The sequence below is a fragment of the Balaenoptera physalus genome, assembly GCF_965194825.1.
Source record: "Balaenoptera physalus genome assembly, chromosome: 10".
Classification (NCBI taxonomy): domain Eukaryota; kingdom Metazoa; phylum Chordata; class Mammalia; order Artiodactyla; family Balaenopteridae; genus Balaenoptera; species Balaenoptera physalus.
The window spans coordinates 2243468-2270536 of record NC_138889.1 but is presented as its reverse complement, the minus strand read 5'-3'; the positions used below and the strand labels follow the sequence as shown (position 1 = coordinate 2270536).

The 27069-nt window shown below is 49.9% G+C and overlaps 1 protein-coding gene across 4 annotated transcripts in view; it reads right to left on the bottom strand.

Moving 5' to 3' along the window:
• OPCML (opioid binding protein/cell adhesion molecule like) overlaps positions 1–27069 on the bottom strand; it is a 1230378-nt gene that overhangs the window by 845207 nt on the left and 358102 nt on the right. For 2 of the 4 annotated variants that reach the window (XM_082476230.1, XM_082476231.1), the window contains exon 3: positions 23917–24060. The exons of the other annotated variants lie outside the window; for them this stretch is intronic. In XM_082476230.1, coding sequence (XP_082332356.1) covers positions 23917–24060 — 144 coding nt within the window. The remainder of the gene's footprint in view (positions 1–23916; positions 24061–27069) is intronic. 4 annotated transcript variants of the gene reach the window in all.

Here is a 27069-nt window from a genome sequence, read left to right as displayed (position 1 = left end):
GGAAAGTACCTCAAGGGGTGTGATTCTGTACATTTTATTTCCAAAGCTGGATAACTATGAGGTAGAATATAAAAATACAGGGAAGTTTAACTAAAGATGGTACTTAGGGGTTCCTGAATGCAGACATTGGAATCTACTTCTCACAACTTCGCCCGTGGTCCTTTCAATGCAGAGGTGCTAGGAATTACAGGAAAGACACCCAGAACAGACTTGCTCCTTTGTTCATTTTTGTGTCTAATTTGAGGTTTTATTTTGATGGTTTTTTGCTGTTGTTGTTGGAGTGACTGATTGACGACAATGGAAGGATTGACGGAAAGAGAAGAGAGTGCAAACGTCACCGCTGAGACAACTTGGTAAACTGTGGAATGCCTGATGCTCTCAAAGCTTTGTGGACCCCACCATGAGCGTTAGCTCAACGGAAAATGATGCCACCAGGAAACTTAAAAATATTACACAATTGGGGAAAAGAATCTCCCCGCCCATCTGGAAAATGAGAGGGCTGGACAAATGCCTCGGGTCTCCTCTGGGTCTGAACTGCCGTTTCCCTGATTCCTAGAGACCTACCGTAGGGAGCATTTTAGAAGAGAAATGCTAAGTACCAACAACAGATTTCTGGCTTCCATTTAAGACAGATATCTGGGTATCTGTTGATTCTTTCAGATGTGTGCGTCCCCATAGCAATTTCTTGTTTAATTCAACATGGCTGAGAGACTGAAAACACTGTAAATGGCTGGTTTCAGCGGTTTAGGTTTAAGTAATGCAGGGCTCAGAGAGACTCCGATGGCCAGGAAAAGGAGAGAGAACACTTTCCTCCAATGGGATGGCTCCTGTTCACTCATCTTCTTTCCACAAATGTGCCCATCCCAAGTCTGGAGTCACAGGTCATGGAGGACATGCTGAGTGCACTCAGTCTGCATTGTGCACCGACCCTGCGGAGGACGCAGAGGAGGCCCAGGGAGGTGGCCAGAAACCCCAGCCTGAGGAGGCGCATGCCTGAGAATCAGGGCTGCTGCGTCCTGGTTAAGATCTGTGGTTTCGGTTCCGAGCTGCCTCTTGGGACAGATGCACCAATTCACCAGTCACCCCGAGGCTGATGAGGAAGGGCGCTGACAGCACACAGTATGGAGAGAGCGATCCTGCACCCAGGGATGCCTGAATTCACCCTTTTCCTAATTTAAGATTGTAATGAGTTGTGTATGCTTTCTGTGCCTAAATTTCCTAACCTATAAAAAAATAAGGGGATGGTAATACCTACCTCAAAATTTTTTATAGAAATTAAACAGGATGACATAGATAAAGGATTTCGCTATCCCAGAGCCTAGCACAGAGTAAGCACCTGATAAATAGTAGTCCTCTCTAAGGTTTTATTGAGGTATTATTAAGGTTTTAAAGAATCACACACACACATACACACCTGTCTCTTCAGTTCTCACAACCTGGATCATTGCCTTACACTGATATACACTGCCTGAATCTAAACCAAAAACATGAAGGTAGATGGGCCCTAAACATATTAGAGATAAAAAAATTAGTAAGATTAAATGGTAAGAATAGAGGATATCATCACAGCCATCAAAAATTATCATAATTCCAGTTAGCTTTCATTTGAGCGGTACCTACTATCTCTGGGGCATTTTGCTGACTACTTTACATGCATGTACAACACTATGCAAGAGCTAGCCCCCATTTTACAGAGGCAGACACTGAAGATTAGAAACTATAATTGCCAGAAGTGGTATTCTTACCCTTATGGAATGTTAGCACTCTATGGAAGTGCTCCAGAAACTACTGCAAGTACAAAACTGCCACCAGAATTAAACACCTTATGCCCGAGTCAATTAGGCACTGATACACGGTGCTGAATCCAGAATGACTTTCTCATTCCTTTGTTTGTACACCAATTTTTCTACAAAATTAGGTGACCACTCATTATGCACTGAGTGGTGTGCTAAATGCAAGGGCTATGAAGATGGAAACATATAGTCTCTGAACCCGGGTTGCTCAGGCGAACCAAGAGAGCAAATCAAGACGAAGAATGTGGCAGGTTTGGGTGGGACACCCACCCGCGTCCCATCCACGCTCACCATTGTGGGTGTTTATTTAGGTCCAAGCTCTCCGAGCCCAGGGACCACTCCTGAGGGGAGGGGGTGCTTCATATTCAGTCCCCACCTGCATCACAACAGTACCCCATCCACAGATTAGCCTCTTCTTACAGGCTCCTGTCTCTTAGCTCTGATACTCTTACTAGGATGTTTACGATTAGTGATAAATGGCAATTTGAACTGGTCTAGATTTAGGCAGTTGTAGGGTCTTTGAGCTGGGGAAAAAAAAAAAAGAGTGAAAGATAAATGCAATTTGCTAAGTAGAACAATAAGAAAAAAATCTAACATCCCAGAATGTCATGCAAATTGCAGTTATTTATTATCAGACAGTGTTATATGGGATTATGGACTAAATAAAATATATCGCAACCAGAACCACAGAGCATTGTATTTATGGGGCATCCATCAGGATGCAGATTTTCCACACACAGAGCACTCCTTAGGAGCAGCATGCCTTGTCATGGAATTGTACTGGTGTTTCTGACCCCACCTGCCTTCTGTGGTCACATGAAAGCCACGGCCATTCCCTTTCATCCCAGCAAGGTGATGCTCTGGTACAGAGGAAGGGAGGTGAGGGGCGGGTGTGGCTTGCAGGGGTGGCAGGTGAGCTAGGTCTGAACGTGCATGATCACACGCTGAGAACACATATTTCTTGTTTTACCAAACTCACAATTATCCACCAACTTGTTCCCTTCAACAGCTTCAATGGATTTCTTGTTAAAGAACATCTCCTCGTGAAAGCCTTTGACAAAATATTCAAGCACAAAGGAGTGAGTGGGACTCGGCGAAGCCCAGTTTCCCTAAAGTGGTGAGTCAGCAGGGGGCAGGAGAAATGCTATCACTGCCACTCCTTGTTGGAAAGTTAAGGGCCTTCCTGTAAGTCAAAACTTTCCTTTGCTCTTTCTTAATAAGACGACAGTCTGGAACACTAGGCCTGCCGCTGAGATAGTGACTCCTTGCTGGGCTTAGATTATTCAAGAGCTCGGCATTGACTCTCAGGAGGCTGCCAGGGGTTTCAAGGAGAGCCAGGCAAAGCAAGAGCCAGCAGTGGACTCCTGGAAGTGAGGGTCGCCGCACAAGGAAATGACAGCTTGTTGATATGCAGGGCCATCCTCTTTATCTTATTCAAGTGGGAGCCAAAGAACAGACACAAATCAGCATCTTCTCCCTTCAGCACCTACGTGAACAAGAAGGATGGGGAGGGTTGAAGGGAAGGAAGCGACCTGAGAACCAACTGGAAAGACTAACAGGCCCCCGGGCTCTGGGAGGACAAGGAAAGTGACACATGGGCAAGCGTGAGCATCAGAGTGAGTCCCGGGGGGGGGGGAAAGGGTGTCCGGGGACCGAGGATCAGCTCCCCTGACCACACGCCAGGCCCCTCAGCATCCCCTCCCCACATCTCCCTAAGCTGTCCCGGGAAAGGCCAGGGTTGTAACCATGGGAGGAGCTTCTGTTCTTTCTCTTGCAGAACTGGCATTCAGGAGACAGAAGATTTTTTTGCAGAAACTTTTTTTTTTTTAAGTTAATCAGTAAAAATTCTTCTTGGGCTTTAAACAGTCCCTCAAAGGAGTTGCTAAGCCAGAAGCCAAAGAGATTGTCTTCCTGCTGCAGGAAAAATGAGCCCTGTTGCCTAAAAAAAGAACCACTTTCCTATCTGGAGGCCCTCCCCGCCTCCGGAATGCTTGATTGTTTTAGGAGGAAAGGGTTCCACTGCAAGCTGATTTCCCTCAGTATAAATGGACTCTTTCAATAAGGGATAATCTCAGGAGTGAGAGAAATTGCCGGACCAGGGGTGAGATCTGCAGTCCGTGCAGGTTCAATCATTTCCACTTCAGAATCCATGTGCTGGGTCATTCTAAAGCACCCGCCACCATTTTAGTATAATGTTAACTATTATACACATGTGCTATACAAATGTATCTAAGTACACTTACGTACACACATGCGCACACACATCCACATTCAGCACAAAGGAAAGAACACGCTTCTCTGCTCACTGTCATGCCCACAGCCAAGTCCTAACTGGTGGTAGTTCCAAGAATCGTTTATTCACACGTTCATTACTGAGCACCTTTGGTGGGTTGAACCATACCTCCCAAAAAGAGGTACTGAAGCCCCAGCCCCCGGTACCTTGGAAGGGGACCTTTTTTGCCTACAGGATCCTGGCAGATAGAAGTAGTTAAGCTGAGGTCCTACAAGAGAGGGGTGGGTCCTTAATCCACATGCCTGGTGCCCTTATAAGAAAGAGAGGCGATACAGGGACAGAGTCACAGGAGGGAAGAAGGCCTCGTGACGATGGAGGCGGGGACGGGAGTACGTCATCACCTGCGAGCCAAGGAACACCATGCATTTTCCATCACCAGGTGCCAGGAAAAGGCTCAGAAGAAATCCCCTCTACGGGCCCCAGAGGCACATGGCCCTGCCAACACTTCCATCTTGGATTTCCAGCCTCCAGAACTGAGGCAGTACAATTCCGTGGTTTGAGGCCATCCAATTACGGTACTTTGTTAGGACAGCCAAGGAAGTGGAGCCGGCACTGAAATGCTAGGCCGGGGAGGGCACGTGATCAACATGATTACCCCCCACCCCCGTTTCCAGAACCTACAGCGGCCTCCACCTTGCCATGCCACATGGAGTCACCAAGCTTTTCAAGAAGAATCTGTCCAGTTTAACCCCAACTTTCCCTTTCCCCTTGGAATTTCCACTTCAAATACGCCAAAAGACAAAGCAATAAAGGGAAAATGTAATTTGGCTGGAAAGCTAGCGACCTTCTCTTTCCCAGAAACCCTGAGTATCGTTTATTTTCATTTGCCCTGGGACACTTAGCTTAGATTGTGTCTTTCAAACTTATGTCTCCCACCCTTAGGGTCAGAAAGGCATCTGTGATTTTAGATGCCTCAGGAACATTTCTGGGCCGGGCCACATTAGCAGTCAGACTGAGTTACTGACAAAGCACCCTTCAGCTCCTGGTGAGTTTGCCTGGCAGGACCCCCACTAGCCAGGCAAAGTGAAGCAGGGTGGGGGGAGGGAGCTGGATAAATACTGGGCAAATCAAATCAACTGTCAAGATCCACCCTGGATTTTGCCAACTGAGGATTTTATTTTTATCAAAAAATACATATTTCTTGCATAACCTGGATCATTTTGGACAAAAATCCCCAGACTCTTGGATTTTACAGATCAGTAAAATTTTAAAGAACAAAGAAGTCGGAAATTAGGTGGAAAATCTTTCATTTTGCCAAGTAAAATGTCTATTATCTCCTATCATTAAATTTTAAAAATAAGGGGGCCATTTCTATTCCACAAAGACAGGGGGGTATCATCGCACTTTGAAGGACAGCTGTTGACGTGATGGGACGTTGGCAGACTTCCCCGGACTTGGAGCCCCTTATTCTTCTTTCCTCCACAGGCTGGGGGCTTCGTCACGGGCCAGCGCCAGCTCAGGGGTCCGCACTTCAGAGACCACTGGCCTCAGGAAAGTCCTCACTGTCTACCTTGCTCTGCGTCTACAGCCCGGATGTGGAACCCAGCCCCCGGCTGGAGAAGGGCCATGTGAGATGCCCCTCCCCTCCCCTCCCCCTGCTGGACGCTGGGAGTGTCGGGAGACGAAGATCTTTCCATTCCCCAGGTTCCTCTGCCATAGCCACAGCCCGGCACACGGGCGTTTGGTAAACGTTTGCTGGTGAAAGAAGCGGGCAACGTACAGAAACTGACTCCGCGGTTGCTCCTCCCTGACATCAGTGCCATACCAGCTGAACTACCGCCTTTTTATCCCTAGGGCATAGTTTTTATTCCCGAGATATCCCCACTAAGGGATGACCAAACGGAAAACAAAGAAGGTGAGAGGTGGTCAGAGAGGGAGTCGTGGCAAAGTCTCAAAGATAAAATTAATCCCACGATTCAGGACAAGAAATGACCCCCTAAAAGAAAGAGTTTCTGGAAAAATACAAAGCATGGAAGCAAGACTATAGCTCTGTTACAGCAAGTTTTAGGCCTGGCAATGATGACATTAGAAAACCCACCCAGAAATGTCCACACGGATAGGAGCCTGTCCATTAATAAAACGCAGGTGGCCCCTTACACATCCCAAAGCGCGTCCCTGAAAACCAACTCCTGGCCCGGGCAAGCCCAGCCTGCTGCGCACGCACAGCGGAGAGAAGGGCGACGGCAGCTCAGCACTGGTGACGCTCCTGTGTCTCCAGCATCGACCAAGCCCTCGCTGCTTGTGTTCCTGGGACTGTTCTCCGGAGCCTCGAGATACGCCCCCCGCATGGCTGTGCCCACGCCACCTTTCCTCTCCCTCTGTCTCAGAGACGCCCCACTTCCTGCTACTAGGGGACGATTCCCTTCAGGTGAGCTCTTGTCACACCTGCCCCCCTGCCCCTCCTGCCATCCGTCAGGACCTGGATCCTTTCCCACTCGTAGTTCTTCACCCTCTTCCACTCTTCACTTCTCCCTGTAAACATGCTCAAGTCTACATTTTCTCTTCATAAAGAGGAAACAAACAAAAAGCTCCAGAGACTTCTCTTTCCTTCATTTTCCACCTCAGTCTTTTTTTTTTTTTTTTAATTAATTAATTTATTTATTTATGGCTGTGTTGGGTCTTCGTTTCTATGCGAGGGCTTTCTCCAACTGTGGCGAGCAGGGGTCACTCTTCATCGCGGTGCGCGGGCCTCTCACTGTTGCGGCCTCTCTTGTTGCGGAGCACAGGCTCCAGACGCGCAGGCTCAGTAGTTGTGGCTCACGGGCTTAGTTGCTCCGCAGCATGTGGGATCTTCCCAGACCAGGGCTCGAACCCATGTCCCCTGCATTGGCAGGCAGATTCTTAACCACTGCGCCACCAGGGAAGCCCACCTCAGTCTTTTAAAATGAGCATTAACGTCTCTATCTCCACCTCCATCCTCTCTTTCCTCCCTAACATACCGGCATGTGAAAATGTCCTAATCCTTGATGCCTCCCTAATCCTAACCGAATCTGGAGACCTTTTCTCATCTCCCAGTTTTCTCAGTCTCTGCAGTATCTGACACGATAGATGATCCCCGTCTTCGTGAAATGCTCCTCTCCCAGATACCAAGGCCCTCAGGCCACCCAGTTTACTTTTTACCTTCTCTCACAGGCCTCTCTCTTGCCATCTCCTCCCTCTCCTAGTAATTTGAGCTATGACCCAAGAACTTTGAATGGCCTCGCCCATTTCAATGGCTTCCCTTGTTTCCTCTGTGCAGAAGACTTCCAAATCTCAGGTTCGAGACACATTTCCAATAATTTATATCTATCTCTATCTATACCTATCATCCATCTTTCTGTAGGTGTCTTACAGGTATTTTTAATTCATCTATTCCTTTGCTTTACCCACAAATTCTGCTTCCTGACCTCCTCAATTCTGTTCATTGTAATTTGCTCCAGAACCCTAACTCCCCGCAACCCAGGCCAAGACACACAAACACTTATTATTCATCCCTGACCCTTCTCTGCCCTTGACTGACTTTGAGTCCAGACCTCTCCTTTAACCCATTGCCAGCCTCCTAACCAGGTCTGAACAGATGCAATCAGTTTGCTCCCCTGTTCAAGAATCCTTGTTTCCTTAATAGTCTGCTTTTCATGGGAGAAATAAAATGTGCATGAGGAGCTGACAGACATTTTATATCAAATAAGACACACCCTTTCTTTCTGATGTAAAAAGAGAAGACAGACATTTTACATAGTCATTAATTTTGGTATTCGTTTAGGCATTTGGGTCACTTCTAGATAAAGTTATAATATCATGCAAAAAAGAAAATGCATCGTAAATGCTGTCTAGCCATAGGATCCTGGAAAACGACCTGTCTTATGATGTTCTCAAATCCCTCCCCTTCAAGCTACGGGGGGTCGGCCGGCATGGTGGCGGGATGGGGGCAGAGCGGGGAGCAAATCGGATGATTCCTTGCTGTATGTTTTCCTCCTGGACCCAGCGTATATGCATCTGAGCGCCTAGTTTGTCAAGTCCTTCAACATAATCACCTTATTTGATCCTGTCGAGAGCTCTATAGGATAGAATATGTTGTCCCCGCTTTGTACACGGGGAAAATGAGATTAGGAGAGAGGAAGTGACCAATTGTCAAAGTTCACTTAGCTGGGGCATGGCAGAGGTGGGAGTCAAGCCCCAACCTGAATCCCGGTTTCAGGTTATTTCTGGAGCGTCTTTTAAACCCTGCAGCTTTCTAAGTGTGATGCTATGGGCCCTGGCCTCTGAGAGGAAGCCCACCACACCTCGGCCTTCATATCCACTGCCCGACAGTAATGCACACCAGCCCTCCCCAAGCAGCTCCTGTAAGCCTGCTTAAGTATCAGGCTTGGGCCTCTTAGCACAGAACACACCAGATGCCACGACTACAGAGATAGAAACCGTGGGTATCTGTTTCTGCTTTCAGGGCCCTATGAAAACCAGCGTGAAGACTGCAGGAAGTGAGGGAAGTGTGCAGTGACTAGGTTTTGTTGCTGTTGTTTTGTTTTGCCTTCCTTTAAAAAAAAAAAAGTGTTTAATGAATCCATTGCTTTAGAGATACACGCGGGTGAAAAGAAATCAATAAAATCAGGCCACAAATGTTGGGGGTCGGTAGGTAGTGACTCACCTTTGTCACTGTGAACCTGTATTCCCTCTCGTTCTGTTCCCATGAAGGAATTCCTGCTTCCTGAGGGAAATACCCACAAAGGGGGTGTGCGTGTGTGTGTGTGTGTGTGCGTGTGTGTACGCACGCACGCACAGAGGGAGGTCTGAGACAGGAGGCCGTGGTTCCAGATGGGTCAGTTTCCTTCTGAGGATATTAGGAAGCCCACCTGTAGCTGTAGGTCCAAGCTATGTCCTCTAGTTTAACACTAACAGCAAGAAAACTAATCTTTTTGCTGGCCCAATTCTTTAAAAATCTATCATCTACTTGGCTGACTCCAAATTCACTGTGGAGGAATCAAGGGGTATGTTTACTGTAATGTCCCAAACTCAACCCCCAGAAATCCCCTGCAGTCTATATTATCTTCATGTTTCAGGTGACAAAACTGAGGCTTAAGCCTTTAAGTAACTTATTACTTTCACTGCCTAGTTAACAGCAGATCAGGAATTAAACCCGAGTCTGCTCAACCCCGAAGCCTGTGCGTTCACCCACTGAATCTCAGGGCTGGCACACAGCCCTGGGTGATTTCACAGAACCAAGGTCAGTTCTCCTGACTCTGCCACTGGAGCCAGGGGTCAACAGGAGGGGCTGAAGCGAAAACCTCAGCAGTTCAAACCTTGTCTCAGTCATGTGACAGTAAGTGAACAACAGTCCCCCCTCTTCCATCCCTGCACACAGAGAATTGTGCATGTCACGAATCTCTCCTTGTTGAAAGTAGGCATCACATTATGGCTGAACCATCCCCGAGGCTCTGACCCACTCAGGACAGACCACTTCTCTTCCAGGTCTAAATTCTTGCTCCAGAAGAAGCAAGAAGGTTCAGCTCACTGCAAGCCCAGAGATGTGGCCTCCCCGGAGCAGCTCTGGGCACTGAGCTCAAGGCCCCGCCATCCAGGTTCATCCCCTGCCTTCCGGTCTGAGGGCTCCGGACAAGCAGCTGTCGGGCCCAGGAGCCCGAGGAGAAGCAGGCCCTGGTCCTGGCAAGTCACTACTTTGGTGCCCTGCCCAGCTCCTCTCTGCGGCTGCTGTTGCCTGGAGCTCGGGGGACTCACAGGGCAGTTTTCACAAAGAAGCCCCTCCTACTCCCCACTTCACCCGTGCCTCTCCAGAGTCGGCCGCTTCTGCTGCTGCCCTCGCCAGCCTGGCCACATACCAGCTCAGAGAACCCCAGTCGTTCCTGAAAAACGTCCTTCCACAGCAGGCGGAGAAACGAAAATGTTTCCCCATCTCAATCATTTCCCTTTCTCAAGCAAAGAAATGAAAAACAACTCTGCCCCTGAAAAATAAAAAAGAAATCCAGATCTTTTCAGAATTTAATTTTCTCTCAGATTTCAGTAGAGAAGCTGAAAGTGTTTGTGTACATTCTGGTACATGATGAGTTAATTGCTTATTTTGGAGGAAATAGGGGTCTGTCTCTCTCTTCCAGCCACTCTCCCATCCCTCAACCCAGATAAAAATAAAAGAGCAGGTGTAACAGGGAGAGACCAGAATAAGACGTGGGTTCTGATAGGACAGAAATATTTATTGAACCTTAACAGTTGAGATGTGTGCAGGCATTGGGAGTGCAGGGTAAAGACATACAGCGTCTCTGTTCCAAATGAGTTCATGCTCATCAGACAAAAGAGTCACGCCCTCCCATATTTGCATGTGGAATCACCCTATCAGTTTCACTGCATCCTTCCGTTTACTTAAGCCTTGCAAATAAATTCCCTCTTTTTACCAGCCTGTCCTTCTCCCTCCTTAGAAACAGCATCTTCAGAACTTTTCACAATGTTAGAAGTATCCATGGCAGTGATTTAAGAATATAAACATCTGATGTTGCAGCAGAAAAGATTGTTGAGCAGAAACTTCTCTGAATATCCTTCACCCGTGAAAAGGGAGAAAGGTAGCTTGAGTGAACGAAGGGGTCTTTTCACCTTAGCTAAAACATCAGTTAGCAGACGGCTTTGTGGGACCACTTCATCCGGGAAGCCACTTCTGCTCCCCACCACAATGTTCAAGACAAAGTCAGTCCCCCAACATCCAGGCACATCTCTATGGACCCCCTAACAGCTGCTCTGTTGGCCAACAGCTGCTGGAGGGCCCATGCTTGAATAACTGCCTTCTCTATATCTTGCACTCTGTTAAGTGGCCGATACGTATTTCAGGAAGGAAAGAGGGGTGCAAAAGGATGACGGTGCACATGGGAGACGGGTTTGCTGATGTAACCTTTTAGCCCTTGTTACAAGAAAACGAGGAGGTGTTTTAGATCTTTTGTGATCCACTCTACCCACCAGGGATATGGTGCAAAGAGTGCTAAGTATTTCAAGAGAGTCAGGACTCCATGTGACTTGGGATCAACTGGTAATCTGAGCTCTCACCACAGGCAAGCGGGCAGGTGCTGCCCTTCGGAAACTCAATCCGCCTTCCTGAGCATCTTGGGTGTTGCTATGAGCCGTTAGGGAAGCTCATCCCAGCCTGGTAGCTGAAAAGTTTTCTACAGAGGCAGCAGCCCAACTGTCTCAACAATCCTGTCCACCGTGGACTGACTCTCCTGCAGATCCTGCCCTGCCTGGGGTCACTCCTAGCTCTGGAGATCCCTGCAGAAAGCTCGGAATTGGGGGTTGGGGGAGCCTGCCTGGAGGGACAGGCGCCCACAGGTGCATTTCACGTGGTCATCATCACAGCCACATTCCAACCATTCCTGGACCCTGACGACTCTGCCCTTTAGTTCAGGTCTAAGGAGAGCACTGAGTCTCAGACTCCAGCTAACTCTGCCCAAACGTTCTGAAATAGAAGTTGGGGGAATGAACCCGCTCGCTGTGTACGAGGTTCATTTTGCTGGGGCAGCGGTTTGGGCCCATGCTGTGGGCGCCACCCCACGCCTTAGGAAGCCCAGGTCCAGATCTGATCCCAGCTCTAAACCCCCGTGTGCCTCGGGAAACTCCCCAGCTTTGCAGAGCATTTCTTCCTCGTCTGTAAAGCGAGGGGCCGGGGCTGACCCTCGCGCGGCCCTCTCGCACCTCTCACATCCAAGGCTGAGTCCAAAAGACCCTCCTCACCCCCTCACCACCTGCCATCAATAACCAGCAGAGCTCTTCCACCAAAACGGAGAATCACTGAAAACATGTACAGAAGAGGTCAATATATTGAGCTGCGTGGCCTTTTCCTGTTCTGAGAATATTTCATGTCTTTATGTTCTTACACCGAGAAAAACCTGGTCTGTGCCAATCTACATCAAATGGCGAGGGAGGCCACGGGGGAGGAGGGACCCGCTCAAAACCTGCGATCCAGGTCTTTCAAATGGCAAACTCGTTACATCCCCACATCCTGACGGGCTCAGGGAAGGCGTCTCGTCGGAGGCCCTCCTGGCGGGTCAAGCCCACACACAGGACTGCGTGTCACATGGATCACATCAGGGCTTGGCAACAGACAATGAAAATGTCAGAAAGCAGAAGGGGTGTTTGAGGGACGTCACTGAGGGCCGGGGAGCATCGTGAGGTTTGCAGTGAAAACAAGCAAGCGACGACCCCCTGGAAAAATGGCCTGTGTGGTCAGCAAGATGGAGAGGACGAACGGGAGGGAAAGGGGGACAGGAGACAGAGCGGGGGCCAGGAGGGAAAAGGGAACAGGAGACAGAGCGGGGACCAGGAGGAGGACAGGCAGACCCCTCTGACTCAGGGGCTGCCGACAGCCGGAACCTGGCCTCATCCACGTAACTACCATCTCACTGTCTAACAGCTCTCTGTTCGGCACGGGAGACATGAATTTGAATTAGGGACGGTAACACTTTGTGGGGAAGGCCACAGGCTTTAGAACGACTTGTGGCTTTTGTGGTGATTTGGGGAAATGACAAGGATCTCAGAGCTCAGTGTCGCTGTGTCTAAAATAAGGACATTAGTGTGGCCCAGTAAGACAGCTGAGAGATGTAAATGCGACGCCAGGGGTAACAGGCCCGGCACAGAGCAGGCACTCACCGGACGGAAGCTGGGAGACGAGGCCCCTGCTGGAGGAGAGCCCCGGGTCCCCGGGGAGGGGTACCTAACACACGGGTGAGACCACAAGGAGGGGAAGGTCAGTTCTCCCCGAGCAGAGAGAAGGGTACTAAGGAGGGGCCCCCCATGAGGAGCCAGCAAACGGAAGAGCACGTGTGACCTCAGAGAGGCAAGTCCACCGGGATGTGCTTGTCCAGTTGAGACGTCTGCGGCTGCGCAGGGGGTCTGTGGGGAGCAGGACAGCGGCCAAGGCACAGAGGGCCCTGCAGACCGAGTTAGGTGATCTGGGCCCTTCCCGACACAGGCACTGAGGAGCGCTGAAGTCTTTCTTTCTTTTTTTTTTTTTTTAAGTCTTTATTGAATTTTTTACAATATTGCTTCTGTTTTGTGTTTTGGATTTTTGGCAGTGAGGCATGTGGGATCTTAGCTCCCCGACTAGGGATCGAACCTGCATCCCCTGCATTGGAAGGCAAAGTCTTAACCACTGGACCGCCAGGGAAGTCCCGCCACTGAAGTCTTTTTTGACCTTGGAGTGACTTTGGCAAAATCACTCAGCTGGTGGTTTGAGCATAAATTTGCAGGTGGGCTTGGCCGGGGGAAGAGCTTGGAAGACTCCTGTGCGGGGATCCTCATCACGCAGGTATGTTTCAGTTGCCGTAATTGATTATAATGCGCCGCTGGGAATAGTGTCAGAATTCGGGTAGGGGCAACAGCAGTGAGAATGGAGAGGGAGGGTCCTATCCAAGGAATGGTCTCCGGCGGCTAACGGGAGCCAGCTGGATCAGAGCGCTGTCCCACTCGGATCTGGTCCATTAGCATAGTTTCTTATGGACGTAGCTTTATTCGCCTCATTATTTTAAAACAATTTATAAACTTCCCTAGAGCCAGCTAATGCTTTGACCCCTTAGAAGAAGGCATATAAAATTTTGGCATTTCCTAAAATCTCTCTTAATAAATTTAAAATAAATATAGGTGCCTGGCCATGTGGCGTTCTCACCTTCGCTAAGGCCCTGCACGTTCTGTAAGTCTACTGTACCTGGTGTCTGGATCCATTTCCCCAAACACACTTGACCCAGCACTACGTCAGAAAGGGTACTTGGGACAAGATACCATATTCGAGACAAGCTCGGTTTCATTTGATTTCCAGTGTTTAGTTTCTGAATATGGACGTGTGATGTGAAGACGTACGGCTGACTCTGGCCTTGCTGCTGATTTAATCTCGGTGTGATTCACTCTCCCGTCAAAAAAATAGGAGCCTGACAGTCTCCACTTTCACGAACCTCGAGGGTGTTGAGGAGATAAACACATTTATAAACGAAACGGACACGAAGCACGCTAAACCCATGAAAGAAAGGGACCACCCTAATTTTAAAAGAGCTGCCTAAAACCACGCCGGATGACTCAGGATAAGTAATAACGCTATGAACGAGCGGACCGTAATTACTCGTTGAGCACCTCGCCTACCGTCAGCAGAGGGCGTGGAGGGATCACATGAAGTGCCCACGCCTCCCTGAGAACCACAGGTGAGGGGGTGTCTTATTCACCTGTTCATCTCCAACTCACCGCCTGAAGAGGGAGGCAGGGCACGGGGATGGAGGGAAGACAAGATACAAACAGAAACCACTGAAGAAGGATATCTGACACTTTGTGTCACACTACAGACCAGAGCTACCCAACAGAAATACAACAGGAGCCACAAATGTAATTTTTTTGCCACAAATGTAACTGTCAATGTTCTAGTAGCCACACTGTAAAAAAGTTAAAACGATACAGTGAAGTTATTTGGATGTATTTTCAGTAATATACTGAAAATATTGTCATCTCATCACGTGGGCCAGCCATGTTTCAAGTGTGGAATCATGTGGGGTTAGTGGTCACAGTACCAGACACAATATAAACACAATATAGACACTGACCAGTTTCTTTTGCCAAAACGTTCGGTCAAAAATACCAACAAATGAATGGGCGAAGTGGGGTGTGACATATTCTCTGGGAGCAGTGTGCGGGGTCGCCATGGGAACCCAGGGGCAGCTCTTGGCCTGCCGACCTGCAGAGGCAGGAAGGCTTTCCAGAGGGGGAGCCCTGGGGCGGGCGCTTCCAGGCCACAGGGAAGGAGGAGAAGGCAGAGGGTGAGGGCGACCCATGAGGAGGCAGTCACCCTGCAGAGACCTACCTGGGCGAGTCCGGGGGACGGCCAGACAGGCCACCTGGAGGAAAAGGAGCCCTCAGGGGCCTGAGGGCCTCCCTGTTGGCCTCCCGAATTTGGAGAGCATCCTGCGAGAGGCAAAGTGGTCGGAGGCTGTGATCCGACCGGCTTCGTCCTCCACCATCAGGCTGCTGCCTCCTGAAGGACGGACTTGTTGTCTTTCTGTCCTGGCTGACCTTTCTTTTCCAGCCTGGTTCCCTCTATTGGGTAAATTCTAGGCATCTTATTGGGCAACAGTGATAGGAGTGCAGCTTCCTGTGGTAGGTGAAGGGGTTAAAGATGCAAACCTCACTGAGGGATTCTGCTCCCCCTTCAACTTCCTTCTTCCAGGGGGCTAAGTTGGCAGAGAAAGAGGAGCTCTGAGAAGGTGCTGGACAGGCGCCCAGCCCAGCCCCTTGTTCTCGCTCTGCCTCTCTCTGCTCTCCTGCGTCCTAGAGCCTGGAGAGGCTGCACCGACCTGGAAATATTCCTGCTGGAACTGTCCCTCCACGAGACAGCTCAGGGCCCTGTGGCCTCAGCTCGCTCCTAAGCATTGGGCAAACCCTACAGGTCACCAGGCTGACAGTTCCTCAGCATCCATGCTACCAAAGTGGTTGCTGCCTCTCAAGTGCAGAGAGAGAGAAAAGAGAGAGAGAAAGACAGAGGGGCCAGACTCAGGTGCCAGCCTAGGGGAAACAGGAAGTAAAGACCCTCTGGGATCTACACGAGGCTGCAGCCCAGGCAAAAGGATCCCCTACCTACGTGGTGCTCAGCCCTGGCAGGAAATTAAAATCATTTGGGAACTTCTAATGCCCGGGCTCTACCCCAGACCAACTAAATCAGAATCCCAAGGGAAAGAGCCCTGAGAACCACTGTTTTTCTTTGGTTCTGATTTTTCAAATCTCTCCTGTGATTCTCGTGAGCAGCCAGAGTTGAGACTTCTGCTCTAGACCATCCGGCCAGCTCACAGGAGACTGACCGCGTCAGGGTTCAAGCCAAAGACTCGTGGAAATGAAGAGTGTGCACCTGCCTAACTCTGCCCCTTAGCCTCTCTCTCGGGAATTGTAAGGGTGGGGGTGGGGAGCAGTGTTTGCCCCGGATGCTCTGAACCTGGAGGACTCAGCTAAGTGTCTCCCCACAAGCAGGCTGGGCGCACCGTGGTCCGCTTCGCTTTGGGACTCAGCTAAGTGTCACCCCACAAGCAGGCTGGGCGCACCGTGGTCCGCTTCGCTTTGGGACTCAGCTAAGTGTCACCCCACAAGCAGGCTGGGCGCACCGTGGTCCGCTTCGCTTTGGGACTCAGCTAAGTGTCACCCCACAAGCAGGCTGGGCGCACCGTGGTCCGCTTCGCTTTGGGACTCAGCTAAGTGTCACCCCACAAGCAGGCTGGGCGCACCGTGGTCCGCTTCGCTTTGGGACTCAGCTAAGTGTCTCCCCACAAGCAGGCTGGGCGCACCGTGGTCCGCTTCGCTTTGGGACTCAGCTAAGTGTCACCCCACAAGCAGGCTGGGCGCACCGTGGTCCGCTTCGCTTTGGGACTCAGCTAAGTGTCACCCCACAAGCAGGCTGGGCGCACCGTGGTCCGCTTCGCTTTGGGACTCAGCTAAGTGTCACCCCACAAGCAGGCTGGGCGCACCGTGGTCCGCTTCGCTTTGGAACTCAGCTAAGTGTCACCCCACAAGCAGGCTGGGCGCACCGTGGTCCGCTTCGCTTTGGGACTCAGCTAAGTGTCACCCCACAAGCAGGCTGGGCGCACCGTGGTCCGCTTCGCTTTGGGACTCAGCTAAGTGTCACCCCACAAGCAGGCTGGGCGCACCGTGGTCCGCTTCGCTTTGGGACTCAGCTAAGTGTCACCCCACAAGCAGGCTGGGCGCACCGTGGTCCGCTTCGCTTTGGGACTCAGCTAAGTGTCACCCCACAAGCAGGCTGGGCGCACCGTGGTCCGGTTCGCTTTGGGACTCAGCTAAGTGTCACCCCACAAGCAGGCTGGGCGCACCGTGGTCTGCTTTGCTTTGGGACTCAGCTAAGTGTCACCCCACAAGCAGGCTGGGCGCACCGTGGTCCGCTTTGCTTTGGGACTCAGCTAAGTGTCACCCCACAAACAGGCTGGGCGCACCGTGGTTCGCTTTGCTTTGGGACTCAGCTAAGTGTCACCCCACAAACAGGCTGGGCGCATCGTGGTTCACTTTGCTTTGGTTGAACTCTTCCAAAGGACAGTATCAGGCACGTGTGGGAAATGCACTGATGGGTAGCACACCACAGCAGTAATCTGGATAAGAAATAACGAGGACCAGAATTTTCCTAGATGGTGGTGTTTGCTTTTGTTGAAATGAGGGTATAACAAATAGAGGATTAGGTTGATGCTATTTGTTTGTTTGTTTCAGATAATGGACACTGATTTAAGAAACTTTAATGAATGATTAGATAAACATGCATTGCTGCAAGCCTCTTCTTTACATTTTGATGGCAATTTAATTTGACTTGAAATGATGTTTATTTACACATTTTTACCATCAATTCTATCTTAGCGAGCAGGGCCACTTTTGCTACCCTCTGTTCATAGTTAGAGAAAGGGAGGTGGAGTTAGTGATGGGGGCTGGCTTCCCCGAGGTCCCCACGGTGAGTTAACGCCCTTGTTTCCTCTCCCTTGGCCATTCCCAAATTCTAGGGCCCACAGAAGCCTGCTGCCCACTCTCCCCCCAAAAGACAGCTGTGGGGATGCCGGGTCTCCATGGGCTCGGGGTGGGGGGAGCTTTCCACCCACTCACTCTGTGCTGTTCTGATCGGGCCACCCGACCGCTGTGCAGGCGTGGGGGTCACCCGGGAAGACCTCAGAGACCCCCTGTCGCGGTACTCCAGCTCCCAGAGCCTTCCCTTCCCGACCCACCAAGGCGACCTGCTCTCCCGCCACAGTGACAAAGGCCGCTCCTGGAACAGAAGCCCCAGGAAAGCCTGCTGACTGCAGCATCTCAGCGTTCCACCGCGGCGCGCAGGTGCACGTGGGCACCCCGGAGACCTGCAGGGCCAGCACCTGATGAGGGACGGGAGCACTGCCACAGCTGGGTTCAAAGGGAGTGAGGGGTGAGTGCCAGAGGAGGGAGGGTGGAGCCTGTGACTCAAGCCCCCTGCTGGCCTGTCCCTGCGGCCTAGCGTGGTTCTGACTGCAATAAATCAACAAACAAAAACTACAAGAGCTAGTTCACTCTGCCCTGTGTAGACCCCCAAGAGGAAGAGGCCAGCGTCTTAGCAGCTGCGGGGGCGACCGGATGATGAGTGACGGGCAGCGAGGGCCGCCCTCTGCATCGGCTCCCTGGCGGCCTCGCTGAGGCAGCTGCAGACACCAGCACATGTGCCGGGTGGGCTTCTGTGGCTGGTTTGCGGTGGGGGCACCAGGACGTGTGACCAGGGCTAACAGAAGGGGCAGAGCGGTTAACAGACCGCCCCAAGAGGCCACGGAGGCTACCCCACGCGTGCACACGCACCACGCCCTGAGTTCCCAGAGCCCTCCGCAAGGGCTTTCGGAGAGCTTCCACTCTCACCAGGGTTTGAGAAAGACTGTTCTCAACTACTGCTGTGACTACGGAACGGACTTTTCAGAATAAACAGCAGCTTCCTTGTTCTCTCTCAGGACACTTGAATTTTCATAAGTCTCGAACCCTCAAACTCGAGGTGTTTTCCGCCGCCAGTCTGAAACGCTCAGGTGTTTGGAGCGGTGGGGACCCAGGGCAAGGGTGCTGCCCCAAGTGTGAAAACTCACGTGTCATCGGCAGCGGCACACTGAGCTGGAATACAGCACCACGGCTCCTAGCCACACGGGGTCAGACAAAGCCCGGGTCCTGCCCCTCACCAGCTGAACCGCTGCAAGGCCACTTTTTGGGTTTTGCTGTTGTTGTTCTCTTGTGTTTTTGTTTTGTTTGCTCTGTAAACCTCTCTGAGGCTACCTCCTTATCTGCAGAATCATGATACTATGGGAGCATTAAACAAGATGCTGCGTGGAGAGCTCCTGGCACGCTGCTGTCCCAGCAAAGATGCTCCCAAGGTCAGGGGTGAGGCGTGTTCCACCTAGACCCCAGAGCCACTCCATCCATCCAGGCCTGCGCTCATCAACTGTCTCAGTGTCCTCACCCCCGCCGGTCCCCCCCTCCACCCCACACCGCCGCCAGGATGCTGCCATAGGGCGTCCCCAGCGGGCACAGCCTGTCCTTCCCCAGGGCGCCAGCATCCACCGCCCCCGGGCCCTGAAAGGCATCCAGGCCCTGCCTGCCCGTGAGGGGCCCTCCTCTCCATCACCGCCCACCACCTCTGCCCCAGCACATCTCATTCACCATCTTCCCACCGTCCCCCTGCTCCCTCTTGATTTTCTGGCAAATGGTGGGATCACAGCAGCTTCAACCGCCCTGTGAGGGTTTGTCCCCTGCTCTCCTGAGCCCCAGCCCTCCTGGCGGCCACGACATCTGAGCGCAAACTGAACAACGTGGATGAAACGCCCCATCTCGGCATTTCACTCACGCCGCTCTCCTGAAATGTTCACAGGAAAGTTCCGGTGGCTCTTTTGAAGGCCCACGAGCTCACACCCCCCCAGATCTCCTCCCCTGGCCTGTGGCCAGCTGTGGGCAAGAAGCCAGCTCTCTGGACATTCGGTTTTCAGTCGGGGAAGGCTCAGTGGTGGATCATCTGAGAGAATGGCCTCGAGGCTCTAGAAACTATTTATTAGGCCCATCCTGGAGAGCCACATCAATATGGCCATCGGCGAAGCAAAGCAGAAGCTATAAAAATATCACCTATCCCAAACAAGCCTCCTAATCAAACAAAGCCCCATGCTGGCTGGGACAGGCTTGTGTTCTGACACATAAGGGCCCTTTCCATCTTTAAAACAGACCATTAAAACACGGAACACTTTGGCTCACAGAAGTCTAAATCAAAAGGGAGGGGAAAAAAGAGAGAGCTCTTTTCTCCAAGAGTAATAATGCCGCTTCCAGCTCCTAGAAAAGCTCATTGCGATAGAGATGCAATATCGCTTTTTCCCACTGTGGCTTCTCCGTTCCTTTCCAACACCCAGAAAATCTCCTAGAGGTTCAAAATTGCCCCACCTCCCTCTAAGAATCCCTGTCTTTTCACTCCACGTGTAACACAGTGACCATGCTGTGATCCTTTCAATATTATTTTGTTGTTTTCGCAATAAATAAAAAGATGGAGTTTGATACATATGCCGGAAGGGAAATCATCACAGTAATCACAGCCTGAATTGGAATGACAGCAGCCCGGGGCCCTGCTCCAGTTCCCCAGGGCCGAGGAGGAGAGGAAGCAGGGCCATGCAGCCGCGGTTACTATGATGCTCATTTCCAACAGGGCCCCTCCAACTGGCTCCAAAATGCGACTTAATAGACTGCTTTCCAAATGCCCTGTTTTATTTCTACCTTACTGCACCTGCTGGACAGAGTTAATATGTGGACTCGAGGAAAAGGGCCATTCGGTGAACGAGCCACAGAGGGTTATAGAAGGAGGCTCCGGCTCACTCCCCACCACCTGGCAGACTGCGTGCGACTTCGCATCACGGTTCTAGAAATCAATGGGCAGCTAAAGCTTGCACACGGGGCTGTTCTTCTCTGGACTGCAGGCTGGGGAGGAGGGGATACTGAGAGGGCAGACGGAGACAGGAAGGCAAGCTACGGGGACAGGTGCATGCAGAGGCTACCCTGAAAAACCTGTGTCTCAGTCTCGGAGACGTCTGCTCTGAAACTCAGCTGTTTTTTGATCTGGGTAGTCTTTGGGGACAGGAAGGACACGGCATGACTGACTCGGCCCAGCAAACATGCACACACAACAGTCACAATAAACACCCCGTGCTTTTCTCCTTTGCCCCCTATTTTCAACCCCTACTCCTTTACCATCATCTTGGAGACACACACCCTCGGTGATCCAGGTGGGTGCACAGGGGAGAGAAAAAGGCAGCATCTGTGGTCCTATTTTTTTTATTTACAAAACGTATTGGTTCTTTATGATTTAAAGCCAGAAAGCTAATTATCTCAGAACTCCATGAGCCCTTAGGAAAGTGAACAGATCTCAGGCGGATGGGTCCTCATCCTGAGCATGTCTGATAGGTAATTCTTAGAGATCTGGGGCCTATCATGCAACTGCCAGTAAAAATCAGCTACCAAACAATAAACAACTGATGTTCAGATTCTTTCCTTCACGTGTGCCGTGGAGAATCAAAGAAATAAGAGTAAACAGATCTGAGTTAAAGTGCACCAATGGCCATCTTTATCATCTTAGTCAAGTAAACTAAACCTTCTGGTTCCAATTTAGCCGAAGAAGTAAAGCTCAAGGCTGAGACCTATTTCATGGCGGGTCTCCAGCACTCCAAAAGAAGCCCACGTGCTGCATCCAGCAGCACGCAGGCGCCCATCAGGGTAGAGCCCGGCGGGACGTCTCAGCTGAGGCGTCTGCTCTCACTGGGAGCTTCCTCTTTACACCCTCAAAAAAATCCCAAAGGAAAACAAAAGAAACATCCAGATGGTTTGTGCGCAAGAAAAACATCGGAACAGGTCTTTCCCTTTCAAACTTCTCTCAGGGGCACAGCTGGATCTTCGATGTGACAGGAGTTAGGGAAATCTCGGTGAACGCTGATGAGTGAAAATGACACGATTTTCTGGGAAGTGGCGGAAAGAGGCACCGCCTCTCCTGAAAAAGCCACCGCCTGGGTCCGTGTGCTGCCTCCGCTCTGGACCACTGAGGGCGATTCTCATCAGTGACAACAGCGTGAGGCAGGGTCTGCAGAGGCAAACGGGCTCGCAGGGAAACAGCGCTCATGCATCTGCAGGAGGCGATCCCACCCGTGGACTGGGGCAGACCAGCCGACTCCCCTGGTCCTGGCGGTTGGGGCTGAAGCCATCGTGCCCCACGGAGCAGGCGTCCTGCCAACCAACCTCGCCCGGGTGATGCCTGCCCTCTCCTCCCCGTCAGACTGAGCACTTTTCCCCTCTGGTCCCTGCTCGCTTTGGGAGGTGCCCCCAGGTGGGTGAATGAGACCCCTTGAAGCACGTCCACACTTGGAGAAAGCCATCACTTAGCTAAGATGATGTGCCGTGGCCACATCATACTCCCGTCGACATGAACCCCGCGTGAGATCCGCGGGATGCCACCACTTAGGAAGATGAATTAACATGGACAAAACGTGTTTCAAGGGCAAAGGGATTGCGAACGGAAAGTTTCAAATCCAACTCCTTCCACTGGAGGGGCACTCTGACAACATCCCTTCACAAATAACCAAAGAATAAACTACATCTAACTAATGCATAACTTTCAAGATCTAGTTCATGGAGAAAATGTTTCTTCAGAATCTGTACTTTTTTTTAGGGAAATACTAAAAGCTTCTTTTATAGCAGTGGCAAAGCCAGGCATTTCAGGGAAGTCACAGAAAATGAAGGTAGGCATGTTTCCAAAATCGAAGGCAGGCTGTACCATCTGAAGTTCCAGAATTGGCACAGATCTGAACTTTAATAAACAGGAACACAGATAGTTGGAATCTGAAAATCGGGTAGATGATGACTTCCTATTTTAAAATCCACACTCGAGTATGTAAGGAAATTAGAAATAAGCAGAAGAGATCACCATAAGGAAATGAGAAATAAGCAGAAGAGATCACTGGGTGTCTCTAATGGAAAGCAGAGCACCGTCTCAAGCACACCCCACTTGGTTACCTCATCCCAGCCTTTCATTGCCTGTGAGCTATTTTACAACTCTGTAAATTATGGAAAATTGATAGCCAAGCAAAATAATTCTGTCTATAGACATGGAAATAAATTGTCTGCTGCAGTTTCAGTCAACTCCCCCCTCCCAACACCTCAGAAAAAGCCAGTTTCCCATCCATTTGGAAATTGGTTTCAATATTCCTTTAACCCATATACATTTGTACGTCTTTGACTTCTCTTTCAAAACATATACATAAAATCGCCTGGTTTCCTTATGAATAACGAGTTAAATAAAATAGTGTTCATTTTATATCTGTATATGAACCATCATTTTACCTTTTCTGAAAACTGTCTTTTAACAAGTAGGCAGGGATGTTCCATATAAAGAGAACAACAGACTATCGCGAAATGTAAAAAGTGTCAGCCACGGATCGAGAATTAGTGAGACAAAGAAAGAGTATGTCTTCTTCTTGATTCAGCATGAGAGATTTCCTTAAGCCACACCTAAAGTTTCCATCAGTTTAGCAGACCAGGGGGATTCCCAGTAGAAATACTCAAAATACACTGCAATTACATCTCTATTTTATGTAGACTGAGGTCTGTAGTTAGGCATTTGTGATACCATCATGGTTATTCCTGGTACAGAGTTAGTCATGGCCATCAGCCCATGTTTGACCTTCACAACCTGAAGAGAAGACGCCCTCCAGGTGCTCTGGGCTGAGACTGACGAGTCTGATGGCGCTCTCAACAATTCCACGAACGATTCTGACCCTACAGCTGACAGAACAGCTCTGCAGTACCTTCTACGGAACAATGGCTCAATGCACCGAAAGTTACAGACACAAGGAATATGTGTAATTTTCGTCCTCAGAATTGCATCAAACGCTGCCCCTCTGTACTTTTATTTTCTCAATATTTTATACGATATTTCAGCTACGTGTTCAAGCGCGCCGAATGCCATCGTCGGGGGATAAGGAGTGGATCGGCTTCCCTCCATCCCAGCCATGCACCCCAGCGGTGTATCAACAACATACATTTCAACCCTGTGCTCTTCTTTTAACAACAGGCAAAGATGATTTGTGAAGCCCTTAGTAGAAATGAAATTGTTATCACTTATTTTATGACGTCCATTTTTAGTAAACAGATTAACACAGAATTCACAAGCACTCATAAAACGAGATGACTTGCAGAGGTGAAACGACCATCTTTTGGCACTCAGCCCCCAGTAATTTCTTTTAACTGTATCGTTGACGCTGATCCAACACTCACACTCCCTTTACCGCGAGCAGACGCAAACCCAGCGACAGCGAACAGCCATACCTCCGTGCACCCCACGTGCTGCAGGAGCCACCAGGCAGGATGGCCAGAAGCTGGCCAAAGACTTCCTTCCCGTGAGACCAAGAACTGGGCCGGCCGTGAGCTCTCTCTTGAAGACGCTCAACACAATAATCAAACAGCACTTACCTAGGGAGACACAAAGGGAGAAGGGCAGAGAGAAAGGAGAGTTAGTGTTGACAGCCACACTGTGTTCCACAGAGATGATCTATTTTAAGCGAAGGGATGTTTCACGCAACTCAAATTCCCCACAAGCTCCGAGTCGGACTCGGGTTTCAAATGCGCCCAGGTAAAGGTCGGTGGGGAGAAGGGCATATTGTTGCAAAAGCCAAGCAGCTCGCTGTTTGCTTTCTTTTCCAACCTGGCGTCCTTAGCCAGGTGCATTTAGCAGCCAGATGTGGGCCTGGTAACAAGAGGCTGGCTGGTGACTCTGCTATGTGCCAAAAGCCAGGGGAAATGCAGGCAACCCAGCTGCCTTAATGATCATGGAGGTTCTGGAGCGATGCGGTTCAGATGCTGAGAAGATTGAACTAATAAAAGAGAAATGAGAGAACTGTCGTCGCAGATTACATGCTATTTATTCCAAAATCTGTTCATTATAGAAATTTGCAAGACAAATGGCTTTTTAGCAAGGAATGGCATCATTTTCCTCCTGGTAAGTGCAGAACGAGAAACGCAATTTGTCCAGAGCATGGCTTCTGTGCTTTTTGTTTTTTTTTTTTCTTCCAAATGTGCCTGGCTCTAAATCCCAGTAAAATTCCTGAAAATATTTATCAGGAGGTTAGCAAAAACAAGTGACGTGACATTTGTAGAGTTCTATACCATTTGCAGAGGCTTTCATAGATACTATCTCTTCAGAGTCTCAGGGCAACATTTTATTGTAGGAAGGGCAGGTATGATCACCTCCTCTCCTCCCCCCTCCTGCGCCCTTGTACCCCTCCTCCCTCCTCCCACATCCTTCTTCTTCTTCTCATTTTACAATAAGTAACCTGGGGCCCAATCTAATTACTCAGCTCGCCCCGAATCACGCTCATGGAGAATGACGGCTCCAGGACTGGACTTCAGGTTCCCTGGTTTCCTATTGCTTTGCACTCGATTGAATCTCAGACATAACATACGGGCAGCTAAGAAGAATTGCAGAGAAAGGGGAACACGAGGAGGCAGAAGGAGGGGATGAGCAAACCGAGGAAGAGGGGGACAGTAAAAGGAATACGAGGTAAGAACGGCAGGAAAAGGTAAAGCTGACCACAGCTTTACCTTTGTTCGGCAGCGAGTTCCTCGTTAAATACATTTGTACAAGGAGAGAGCACAGAAAAGTACCCGACACTCGAGAAACTCCATAAAAGGAGTAGCTATTATTCATTCCTTTACGTCTATTGATCCAAAGAAGACCTGATTAGAACGGCAGACGTCATCCCTTCGGTGGCTACTGTTGATCCATCTGCCTTAATAGCTAAATAATATCCGCCAAGGGAATCACTGTGCTCGAGAAATGTCATTTTACAGGAAAAAAAAGCACAAAACTCTCAAAGGAGTATTTTCTGGTCGTGCGTAATATTTTAATCCCCCGGTATTGATGGATGGTTAATTCCTGGCCTGCTCACCAACAATGAAGTGCCCGGCATTCTGCTGCATCCCAGCACTTCTAATGACACCTTGGCTTTCTTCCCAGGTAATTCCAAGAGTCTGAAGCTTACCTGACATGTGCATTGCACGTCTGACTCCTTGCGTGATAACAAACGCAGCTAAAATAAATGGCACAAAACAAGCTACACCTTGGAAGTTCAGAAAGGCCACGGAATCTCAGAAAGCGGGGGCCATCCACCTCCACGCAGACCAACACTTGTCTCAGGCTGTGGCTGGCATTTGGCCAGGGAAGGAAGTGCTTTGACCCTCAGCAGCAGAAAAAAATAGAAGGCGACTTTGGGGTAGTATCACGGGACCATCATGTTTATAGCTTTTTATTAGAAGGTAATTATAGCCTTATTCAATTTATGACCCAGAATGCACCTAATCCCCTCATAAATGATTCTTTTTCACCACCCAGCACTTTCCAGCGCTGCTGGCCAAATAAATGGTAGCTGTTTCTACCTGGGTGATGGCACGTCTGTTAATTGTAACACTCCATGAAACTCAATTATGCAGAGCAGAGCGGCAAGTCTGGAGCTATTAATCAGAGGTTTGATTCAGAGGTAATTTGTTGTTGGGACCCAAGGAGCTGTCCCTGGTTCCTTCCACGGGGCTGCACCAGCGCTTAATCCCCTGCTTTAATGGAAGCTGCTGGGGTCGGATCTGGGCGACTGACAGAGGCGACACAGCTTATGAGCATTGCCTTGCTTATTAATGGGCAGACAGCTCATTTCTCCTCCTGAAGTCACCTTTCGTCACGGCAACCAGAAGCCACAGCACTTGCAGGCCATCGAGACCAAGCAGCCGACCGCTTATTCCCAGCTGCCTGAAGGCAGAACGAGAGGAAATGGGTAGATTATGAAAGTGGCTTAATATGAAGGAAGAAGTGAGAAAAGTACGCTTGAAACTGACGGAGGGAAAATCATCTATATCCCCTCTGAATATCTTGAGGAAGAACGTACTGTATATAGCTTCTAATAAGGATGATTTCAGTATTTGCTCCTAAGTAGATTAAGGGGTAAAACTCTTAGGCCCCAGATGGGGTCTAAGTAGTTCCAAACTCATATTTGATAGATGAGAAGGAATCACTACCTGACAAAAACCAAATACCACCACCGCTATTACAATCACCAAAGACCTTTGACGGAGTCTCGTGTCCTTGGTATAAATCTGTACGTCTCTTCACTCAAAATGCACCTCCTGTAGGTTACTCCCTGTGCTCGAGGTACCGGAGACACAGACGCACGTCAGGGCCCTTCCTTCCAAGAGCTCACAGCGGAACACACAAGACCTGCAACGTGAATCTAGTAAGAACAGTCGTGCACAGATACAGACATCACCCCGGCAGGACAGGAGGGGTGGGACTCGGAAAGGACGCAGAAGCAAAGTTGCAAAAACGATCAAAGGGAAACAGGAAGATGAATCATGGAGATTTAAAGAGGATGAAGTGGGAGGGTGAAGAGAAAGAGCTTCAGGATGAATACAGGAGGGGGGTGCGGAGAGCTTGGC